This window comes from Melanerpes formicivorus, unplaced genomic scaffold (assembly GCF_026170545.1).
Source record: "Melanerpes formicivorus ecotype bairdi unplaced genomic scaffold, bMelFor1.0.p_v2 SCAF_106, whole genome shotgun sequence".
NCBI classification, from domain to species: Eukaryota; Metazoa; Chordata; class Aves; order Piciformes; family Picidae; genus Melanerpes; species Melanerpes formicivorus.
The window spans coordinates 1519165-1529677 of record NW_027142458.1 but is presented as its reverse complement, the minus strand read 5'-3'; the positions used below and the strand labels follow the sequence as shown (position 1 = coordinate 1529677).

At 51.7% G+C, this 10513-nt stretch overlaps 1 protein-coding gene across 2 annotated transcripts; it reads left to right on the top strand.

The window, feature by feature from the left end:
• Positions 1-296: 296 nt before the first annotated feature.
• Positions 297-9238, top strand: NR4A2 (nuclear receptor subfamily 4 group A member 2). 2 transcript variants are annotated; one of them, XM_068166778.1, is made up of 7 exons: positions 297-357; positions 1741-2609; positions 4867-4996; positions 5362-5450; positions 5966-6168; positions 7373-7551; positions 7666-9238. In XM_068166778.1, the coding sequence occupies exons 1-7, from the start codon at positions 336-338 to the stop codon at positions 7920-7922; spliced, it is 1749 nt and encodes a 582-aa protein (XP_068022879.1). In that variant the 5' UTR covers positions 297-335; the 3' UTR covers positions 7923-9238. The 2 variants fall into 2 exon arrangements, with proteins under 2 accessions (XP_068022879.1, XP_068022876.1); XM_068166775.1 differs by having other exon boundaries at positions 5362-5525.
• The last annotated feature ends 1275 nt before the right edge of the window (positions 9239-10513 follow it).

Below are 10513 nucleotides of genomic sequence, written 5' to 3'. Positions count from 1 at the left end.
TCCCCCCCCCCCCCTTCTTTCACCCCCCCACGTCTGATTGGTCGGTGGGGTGGTGACGCGGTGGTGACGTGGGGGGTACCCGAGGTTGCACGTTGGCTGTGGCAGAGGGGAGCGCACATAAACAAAGGCACATTGCGGGGACAAGGGGACACTCCGGCCGCTTCCCTTCACCCTGCGCCACGCTGCTGCCACCCGGCTTCTTTCTTCCCCTCTTTTTTTTTCCCCCCCCTCCCCTTTTCCCCATCCCCACCCCCCCAAACATTTCTTCCCTCCCCATCCCCTCCTCCACCCCCCCTTCCACTCTCGACGTGTCGCGACAGGTCGGTGTTGGATGCATGCGTTGGTCTCGGCTCTCCGGTGAGTCCCCACGCGCGGACATCACCCCCCAACCCCACCTCTCCACCGCCACCAACACCCCACCAAAAAACCCCTCACATCGCACCCGGGGGGTGGGCTCCGCGCTCCGGACCCACCCGTGGGGTTGTCACGGCGATTTGCCGGCTCCTCTGGGTGGCAAAACGCGTGGGTGCTGCCGGTGTCACCCTGCATGGGTGTCACCCGCTGTGTGCCCCCGGGGTGGGCAAACCCGGGCTCTCGCCGTTACCGGTGGAAATGGAAAAAACCGAACCGGCTTCTTTTGCCGCAAAAAACGGGGTATCGGAGGGATAAACGGGAGCGGGAGACGAGTGACAGCCCGCCTGTGGAAAGTTTTCTGCCTGGTTAAAATCCCCCAGACCGAGATCGGGTCCTCGGGGGGCTCTTGGGATGCTGCGGGAGTGCTCCCGCTGCCCCGCGGGTTGAAGGGCAGGGTCCGTCTGGCTGTGTACTGCCCGCGCCCCTCTGCCGGTCCCGGGACGGCGTTTGTCACGCTCGGAACGGGATTTTTCGGGCTCCGAAAAGGGTTTGTCAAGCTCGGAACAGGGTTTAGTGGGCTTTAGAAAGAATCTCCCTGTCTAGGAACTGGGTCTATCGGGATCGGAATAGAATATACCAGGCTCTGTGTTGCCCTTTCCCCGCCGCCAGACCTGGGACAGGGTGCGCCGGTGCCGAGACAGCATCCGCCGGTCCCGGTACTGCCCTTTTCCCGACGCTGGCACCGGGACAGGGTCCGCCGGGCTCAGAACAGCATCCGCCGGTCCCGGTCCTCGCCCCGCCGCCGGTGCCAGGACAGGATCCGCCGGGCTCGGAATAGCATCCTCCGGTCCCGGTGCTGCCCTTTCTGCACCGAAGGTGCCGGCATAGGATCTACTGGTGCTGGGACAAGATCCGCCGGGCTCGGAATAGCATCCTCCGGTCCTGGTGCTGCTCTTTCCCCATCGCCGGTGCCGGGACAGGGTCCGCCGGTGCTGGGACAGGATCCGGCGGGCTCGGAATAGCATCCTCCGGTCCTGGTGCTGCCCTTTCCCCGCCGCCGGTGCTGGGACAGGGTCCACCGGTACCGTTGCAGCCCTCGCCCCGCCGGTGCCGGGCCAGCTGGCAGAGCCGGGCTGTGTGTGTGTTGCAGCCGGTGCGACGGGCAGGCTGGAGCCCTCCTCCTCCTCCTGCTAAACCCGCGGAACCTGCTCTCTCCGTCCCGCTCCGACGCTGTCCGCCCTCCGCTCCCCGGCTGAAGGTGGGTGCGGGACCAGGAAGGGGTCTGGCGGGAGGGCTCCGGCGGGGCGGGTCGGGTCGGGGCTGTGTGGGGCTCGGGGGGCAGCGCGGTGGTGCGGGCCGAGTCTATGTGACCCTGTTTCGTTGCAGCCATGCCCTGCGTTCAGGCGCAGTATGGGTCCTCGCCCCAAGGAGCCAGCCCGGCCTCCCAGAGCTACGGTTACCACTCCTCGGGGGAGTACAGCTCCGACTTCCTAACCCCGGAGTTTGTCAAGTTTAGCATGGACCTCACCAACACTGAAATCACTGCCACCACTTCTCTCCCCAGCTTCAGTACCTTTATGGACAACTACAACACCAGCTACGACGTGAAGCCACCTTGCTTGTACCAAATGCCCCTGTCGGGACAGCAGTCCTCCATTAAGGTGGAAGATATTCAGATGCACGGCTACCAGCAGCACGGTCACCTGCCCCCTCCCCAGTCCGAGGAGATGATGTCCCACTCGGGCTCCGTCTACTACAAGCCCTCATCGCCCCCGACCCCCTCCACGCCCGGCTTCCAGGTGCAGCACGGCCCCGTGTGGGACGAGCCCGGCTCCCTCCACAACTTCCACCCCAACTACGTGGCCACCACGCACATGATCGAGCAGCGCAAAACGCCCGTCTCCCGCCTCTCCCTCTTCTCCTTCAAGCAGTCGCCCCCCGGCACCCCCGTTTCCAGTTGCCAGATGCGCTTTGATGGCCCCCTCCACGTCCCTATCAACCCCGAGCCTGCCGCGGGCCACCACGCTGTGGACGGCCAGGCCTTCGCTGTCCCCAACCCCATCCGCAAGCAGCCCTCCATGGCCTTCCCCGGCCTGCAGCTGGGCCACGCTCCGCAGCTGCTGGACAGCCAGGTCCCCTCGCCCCCGTCGCGGGGGTCCCCCTCCAACGAGGGGCTCTGCGCCGTCTGCGGGGACAACGCTGCCTGCCAGCACTACGGCGTCCGCACCTGCGAGGGCTGCAAGGGCTTCTTCAAGGTGAGCGGGAGGTGGGCAGCGTGGCGGGCAGCGGGCAGAGCGGCAGGCAGGGTGGTGGGCAGTGGGCAGGGTGGTGAGAATGGTAGTAGGCAGCAGGCAGAGCAGCAGACAGGTTGGTGGGTAGTGGGCAGGGTGGTGAGAAGAGTGGTGGGCAGCAGGCAGAGCAGCAGGCAGGGTGGCGGGCAGTGGGCAGGGTGGTGAGAAGAGTGGTGGGCAGCAGGCAGGGTGGTTGGCACCGAAGAGGAGAGAAGGCAGGGTGGTGGGGAGCAAGTGGCGGGCAGAATAGCAAACAGTGCAGGGGACAGTGGGCAGGGTGGTGGGCAGCTGGCAGGGTGTTTGGTGGGGTGGTGGACAGCAGGCAGCAAGCAGCGGAGAGGGTGGCAGGCAGGGAAGAAGGCAGTGGGCAGCATGGTGGGTTGTGTGGCAGGCAGGAGGGTGTGCAGCAGGGTGGGTGACAGGCAGGGTGGTGGGCAGTGGGCAGGCAAGGGGGCAAGGCAGAGGACAGTGCCCAGAGTGTCGGGTATCGGGCAGGGTATTGAACAAGGCAGCAGGCAAGGGGGGCAGGCAGGGCAGAGGACAGCGGGTGGCAGACACGGCAGCGGGTACGGCGGTGGGCAGCGGGAAGAGAGACCGGCAGGGTAGTGGACAGCGGGCAGGGCAGAAGAGAACAGGCAGGGCGGTGGGCAGCGGGCAAGAGCGGCAGGGGGGAGCCGGCGGGTGGCGAGGAGCCGCATTCCCCTTCAGATGGAAATTGGTTAGGACAGAGAGCTGTGTCTGAGCTAACCAAGTGGAACAGAATTCCCTGTGGTAAAATTAAGTGATCTCTTTATTTCCCCATCCTGATTGAATAATCTGATCATTTTAAATAGAGAAGGTCTCCAAGGAATGTAAATAATATGAATGCCCACGGATTTGTATTTACCCAGCCTCTCCTGCCCTCCTCTTGGCATATCAAACACGGCCAGGAGCCGGGAGGTTAGCTCCAGTGGTAACGCTGGCAATTTGCTCCTGTTAAATGCTCTGGAAAGAAAAAAATAGAAGGGAAAAAAATTAGAAGGGAAAAAAATTAGAAGGAAAAAAATTAGAAGGAAAAAAATTAGAAGGAAAAAAATTAGAAAGGAAAAAAAATAGGAAGGAAAAAATAGAAAAAATTAGAAAGAAGAAAGGGAAGTAAGAAAAAGAGAGGAAAGAAAGAGGAGAAAAAAATGCAAAGAAAAAGGGAAGCAAAGAAAGAAAACAAGAAATAGAAGGGGAAAAAGAAAGAAAATAAAGAAAAAATAGGGGAAAAGGGGGAAAGAGAAAAGGAAAGAAAAAATAGAAAGAAAAATGAAAGAAAGAAGAAAGGGAAAAGAAGGAAGTGAGGGGAAAAAGGGAAATGAAGAAGGGGAAACGAAAGAGAGGGGGAAAAGGAAGAAAGAAAAAAGTAATGAAGATAAAAAAGAAAGTGGAAAAATAAAGGAAAAAATAAATAAAGTGGAAAAATAAATTTTAAAACACGGGGAAAAAAAGAAAGAAAGCAAAAAGGAAAGGGGAAAATAAAGAACTAAATGGATGCAAAGGAAAAAAAAAGGAAATAAAGAAAGGAAAACCAAGAAAGAAAGGGCAAAAGAAGGAAAGTAGAAAAGAAATAAGTAAAGGGGAAAAATAAAGGGGAAATGGGAAAAAAAGAAAGGAAGAAATTAAGGGGAAAAGAAGGAAAGAAAAGGAAGAATAAAGGAATAAAGGGGAAAACAGAGAAAGTGAAACAACTAAATAAAAGGGTAGAAGAGGAAAGAAAGGGGAATAGGAAGAAAAAAAGTGGTACAAGAAATAAGGGGCAAAATAAAGGAATAGAAAGAAAGAAAGGGAAATGGGAAAGGAAAGAAGGCAAGGGAAAAGGAGTGGAAGAGGGTAAGAAAGAAAGAAGGGAAAAGGAGAAAAGAAAAAGAATGAAGGAATTGGAAAAAGAAAGGGGAAAAGGGAAAGGAACGGAAAGGAAATAAAAGGGACAAAGATAGTTAGGAAAAAGATAGTTAGGAAAAGAAGGAAAGAAAGGAGAAAAGAAGAGAAGAAGGCAGAAAAGGGGAAAGGATAGAAAGCAGGAAGGGAAGTTAAAGAAAAGGAGGGCAAGGGAAACAGCCAGGCAAGAGGAGCAGGAGCGGGGCTGCGGGGCTGCGGGGCTGCGGATCTCGCCCCGCGGCGCTGCCGCAGCCCCTGCGCTGAGCCCGGCGGTGCCGCCCCCGGTGCCCCCCGCCGTGTCCCTCCGGTGTCCCCGCAGCGCACGGTGCAGAAGAACGCCAAGTACGTGTGCCTGGCCAACAAGAACTGCCCGGTGGACAAGCGCCGGCGCAACCGCTGCCAGTACTGCCGCTTCCAGAAGTGCCTGGCCGTCGGCATGGTGAAGGAGGGTGAGTGCCGAGCCAAGCCGAGCCGGGCTAAGCCGGGCCAAACCGGGCCGGACCAAGCCGAACCGGGCCAGGTTAAGCAGAGCCGAGCCGGGTCAAGCCGAGCTGTCTTAAGCCGGTGTTGATGCCCACTGATGCCCATGCTAATTCCCGCTGATGCCCGTGCTGATTCCCGTGCTAATTTCCCCGCTGATGCCTTGCTGATGCCCATTGATGCCCATGCTGATTCCGGTAGTAATTGCCGCTGGTGCCCGTGCTAATGCCCGTACCCATGCTCTCTAATGCCTGTGCTAATTGCCCATGCTAATTTCAGCTGATGCCCGTGCTGTTGCCCGTGCTGATGCCCGCTGATGCCCGTTTCCTTGCAGTGGTGCGCACAGACAGCCTCAAAGGCCGGAGGGGTCGTTTGCCATCCAAACCGAAGAGCCCCCAGGAGCCCTCTCCCCCCTCGCCCCCGGTGAGTCTGATCAGTGCGCTGGTGAGAGCCCATGTCGACTCCAACCCGGCTATGACCAGCCTGGACTATTCCAGGGTAAGCTGGACCGTAAGCTCGCGGAGGGACCCCCACAGATGTTCCCGCTGCACCCCCGGGGATGGTGGGGACCTGCCGCCCCCCGCCTCTAGCCCCGCTTCGGTGGGAAGAGGCGAGGCTAAGCCGGGCCAGGGGGCTCCGAGCGGGGCTGGCCCCAGCCCGCGGGGGGTGCTTCTGGGTACCTGCGGAGCGGAGAGCCCCAGCGCCCTTCCTAATGAATGGAGTTAATTGAGTTAATTGCTCCCCTCCCCTCCAAGTGTCCCATTTCGTGACTGGTCAGGGACAGATCTGTCACAGAACCATCCAGGCTGGACGGGACCGCTGAGATCCATCAGGTCTAACCTTTTAATTGTCACCCGGCCAGCAGCGGGGTGACTGATGTCACGGGTTAGGGACTTTGGAGAGCCCCTCATTAAGTGTTTTCTGTAATGAATTTACAGTTCCAGGCTAACCCCGAGTACCAGCTGAGCGGGGACGACACCCAGCACATCCAGCAGTTCTACGATCTCCTGACCGGCTCCATGGAGATCATCCGAGGGTGGGCAGAGAAAATCCCCGGCTTCACCGACCTCCCCAAAACGGACCAGGACCTGCTCTTCGAGTCCGCCTTCCTGGAGCTCTTCGTGCTGCGCCTGGCCTACAGGTGAGGGGCCGAGGCCCCGGGGACCCCCGGGGGGCGCGGCGGGGTCGGCTCCCTTCAAGGTCCGCTGAGCTGCCTTTTATTAACTCCTCGGTAATTAGGTGCCTCTTAAATCCTTCAGTTATTGCTCCTCCAGTAATTAGTTGTTTAGCTTTTCTCCCCCCCCATCTTCTCCTTTCCTTCCCCCCCATCTGCCATAATCTTTCCCTTATCTTTCCTTTTCTCTGTTTTTATTTACTTTTTCTTTATTTTCCTTTCTCACATTCTCTCCCTGCATTTCCCCCTTTTCCACCTTTCTCTCCCCCTTTCCATTTTAATCTTCTCTTCTTTCTCCCCCTCACCCTTCTCTTTCTAAAGGTCTTTTTCAACCAAAACGATTCTATGATTCTATTCTACAATTCTTTCTTTTCCTCCTTCTCTCTCTTTCCCTCCTTTTCTTTCTTTCCGTCCTTCCTTTTCCTCCTTTCTTTCCCTACTACTCGCTCTTTTCCTTCTTTTTCTTTTCCTTCCTGTTTCTCTCCTTCTCTTTTCCTCTTTCCCTCCTTTCTTTTCCTATTTCTCACTTCCTCTTCTTTCTCTTTTCATCTTTCTCTCTTTCCCCTTCCTTTCCTACTCTTTCTTTTCCTTCTTTTTCTTCCTGTTTCTCTCCTTCTCTTTCCCTCTTTTCCTCTTCTCTTTTCCTCTTTCTCATTCATCCTCTTCTTTCTCTTTTCCTCTTTCTCTCTTTTATCCCCTTTGCCTCCTCTTTCTTTTCCTTCTTTTTCTTCCTCCATTTCTCTCCTTCTCTTTTCCTACTCTTTCTTTTCCTTATATTTCTTTTTCTTCCTTTTTCTCTCCTTCTCTTTCCCTCTTTTGCTTCTTTCTTTTCCTATTTCTCACTTCATCCTCTTCTTTCTCTTGTCCTCTTTCTTTTCTTTCTTTTCCTACTCTTTCTCCTCCCTCTCTTTCTTTTTCTTCTTCCTTCTTTCAATTTTTCCTCTTTACCTTTTTCTCCTATTTTCTTGCTTTTCCTTCTTTCTCTTTTCCTCCCTCTCTTTTTTCCCCTCTTCTTTCTCTTTTCCTCCCTCTCTTTCTCCTCTCCCCTCCTCCCTTTCTCTTTTCGTCCTTTCTCTTTTATTCTTCTCTCTCTTTTCCTCTTCCCATCTCATTTCCCCCATCTTGCCCACCCCTCCATCCATTCATTCTGGGGCTGTCACCTTCCTTCCAGGTCCAACCCGGCGGAGGGCAAGCTCATCTTCTGCAATGGGGTGGTCCTGCACCGGCTGCAGTGCGTCCGCGGCTTTGGCGAGTGGATCGATTCCATTGTTGAGTTTTCCTCCAACTTGCAGAACATGAACATCGACATCTCTGCCTTCTCCTGCATCGCTGCCCTGGCCATGGTCACGGGTCAGTGTCCCCTTTACCCCCATACCCCTTTTCTTTTTTATACCACAGCTCCCCCTCCACCCCCAACCTCCACGCCAACCCCGTAACCTTCCGCATCCTTCTCTCTTTTCCCAGAGAGGCACGGGTTGAAGGAACCCAAGAGGGTGGAAGAACTTCAGAACAAGATTGTCAATTGTCTCAAAGACCATGTGACTTTTAACAACGGGGGGCTCAACCGCCCCAACTATTTGTCCAAACTCTTGGGGAAGCTCCCCGAACTCCGCACGCTTTGCACGCAGGGGCTGCAGCGCATTTTCTACCTGAAACTGGAAGACTTGGTGCCACCGCCAGCAATAATCGACAAACTTTTCCTGGACACTTTACCTTTCTAAAGACTTCTTCCCTCTGCTCTTCCCGCTGAACCGAAGAGAAACTTGGGCCTGTCTGAAGGGGAACCCGGCTGGGCCTAAGGGCAGCACCCACGGGTGCCACCTTGCCCACCCCCACCCCAACCCCAGCGTCGCCAACCCGCAGGCAGAGCGTGATCACAAACGGGCATTTTTGGGGGGCTCTGGGGCATCGTCGCGGATGCAGCTCACGGACCAACACAAACACCATGGTATCAACCTTTTTCTTATCAGCTTATCAATGAGTTAGTGATTTTAAGGACTTGTGATTAAGGGGGTGAACCTCTCCTGCCACCCAGCTCAAGCTGGTGCGCGGTGACAAACACAAGCGTTAAGGTGACCCACGAGCCCCCCCCTCCCCTCCCCTTTTCCTCCCTAAAAAGTTTTCTGCTGTAAAAGAAAGCTGTAATATATCCAACCCCACCTTTCCCCCCCGCCTCCCCCGTCCCCCCCAGTCCCTAAATGTTGCGTGGGTGGCATGTCAGGAAAAGCAAAGCATTTTTATCAGAGGCAATTTGGGGGCTTTGGAGCGATTTTATTCTGTGCCTGCTCGCGGAGAAACGGAATCCGAGGAGGAGCGAAAGAGCGGAAAGCAAAAACAGAAATAATCAAATGAAGGGAAACCAGAAACAAACAAACAAAAAAAAAAACCCAACCCCCCCAACAACAAACAAAACAAATAAAGAGGAAGGAGAACAAATCTCTCCCCCCTCCCAGGAAAAGCATGAGAGTCCTGGGGTGATGCTGTTATAGGCACTTGCTATTTCAGTGATGTCTATATTCTATAAATAGTATTTTTCAGACACTATGTAGTCTGGTAGCTTTTATAAGTTCTTGACGCGCTCCAAACGTCTTCTTCGAGTGTAAAGAAACAAAAGAACAACCCCCCCCCCCCCCATAAAAAAAACCAAACTAATAGGTGGGCACAACTACTACAGACCCCTCCCTCACTTTTTCCCCAATAATAAAATCCAACCTCCCCTTCCAAAAGGATAAAATCCAATCTCTCTCTCTCTCTCCCCTCCACCTCACCCTTCAGAAACGATAATGCAACCTCAAAAGGAATAAAATACGAACCCACCCCCCTGCCCCTGCTCTGGAACCTCCCTCCTGTGATAATGTTAAAAAGAAGTCAAATAAAAGGGATTTAAAGCAAAACAACAACAACAACAACAAAAAAAAGGGAATAAAAGAATGAAATAGAAAGGGGGGAAAAATAAGAGAAAAGAGAAGGGGACACATTCGTGTTTGTAAACACCGTCCGGCATTTCCTCTCGTTCGTAAGTGTTGTACGTATCGGTGTCGACTTTAAAGCAGAAAAAAAAAAAAGACAAAAAAACAACAAAAAAAAAGAAAGAAAAAAGGTTAAAAAATAATAATAAAAAAAATAAAAAGAAATGGCAAAAAAAAAGACCAAAAAAACAAAAAAAGAGGGAAAAAAAAAAAAGAGGAAAAAAAAAAAAGAAAGAAAAAAGTTTATATCTTGATTATTTTGTTGTCTTGAAGCTTAAAAGAGAATCACTCCCTCCCTCCCTCCCCCCCCCCCCATTCATCACCACCCCTACACCCCCCCACGACCAAAACACCCCCCCCTCCTCCCCCCCAAAACCAAACCTTGCATGCAGCAGCTTTTATCCAGAGTGCTTATGGTATAGAGGTAACTCCCTGGAAATTACTGAGCACTTTGAATTTCTTTTGGTTTGGGGGTGTTTTGTTGGTTGTTTGTTGTTTTTTTTGGGGGGGTGGTGTTGGTTTCATCCCATTTGCCTTTTTTTGTTGTTGTTGTTGTTGTTCTTGTTGGATTTCCCCCCCCCCCCCCCCCTTTTAAAATCTATTCTTTTAATTTCCTTTTTGTTGTTGTTGTTTTCCTTTTTTTTTTTTTACCCTCTATTTTTTATTTCCCTTTTTTGCTTCTTCTTGTTTTTTTCTTTCCCTTTTTTTCCTCTATTTTTTTATTTCCTTTTTTTTTTTTGCTTCTTGTTGGATTTTTTTTTCCCTTTTTTCCCTCTATTTTTTATTTCCTTTTTTTGTTCTTGTTTTTTTTTTTTTTTCCCTTTTTTCCTCTATTTTTTATTTCCCTGTTTTGCTTCTTGTTGCTTATTTCCCTTTTTTCCCTCTATTTTTTATTTCTTTTTTTTTTTGCTTCTTCTTGTTTTTTTTTTTTCCCCCCCTTTTTCCTCTATTTTTTATTCCCCTTTTTTGCTTCTTGATTTTTTCATTTTTCCTCTATTTGTTCTTTCCTTTATTTTTGCTTCTTGTTGGGTTTTTTCCCTTTTTTCCCCCTATTTTTTATTTCCTTTTTTTTGCTTTTTGTTGTTTTTTTAATTTTTTTCTCTATGTTTTATTTCCTTTTTTAAATTTCCTTCTTTTTAGTTCCTTTTTTTAGTTCCTTTTTTTAGTTCCTTTTTTTGCTTCTTTTTTCTTCTTTTTTCCTCTATTTTTTTATTTCCTTTTTTTTGTTCTTATCCTTTTCTTTTTTTCCTTCTTCCCCTCTATTTTTAATTTCTTTTGGGTTTGTTCTTGTTGTTTTCCCTTTTTTTCCCCCTCTACTTTTTTATTTCCTTTTTTTTTGGTTC

Bases quoted from the DNA above. Each gene is read 5' to 3' on its own strand.
- NR4A2 (XM_068166775.1), top strand. From the start codon at position 336: ATGCGTTGGTCTCGGCTCTCCG. The intron at 5,526-5,965 runs GTAAGCTGGACC...ATGAATTTACAG, and splicing joins CCAGCCTGGACTATTCCAGG to TTCCAGGCTAACCCCGAGTA. The intron at 7,552-7,665 runs GTCAGTGTCCCC...CTCTTTTCCCAG, and splicing joins TGCCCTGGCCATGGTCACGG to AGAGGCACGGGTTGAAGGAA.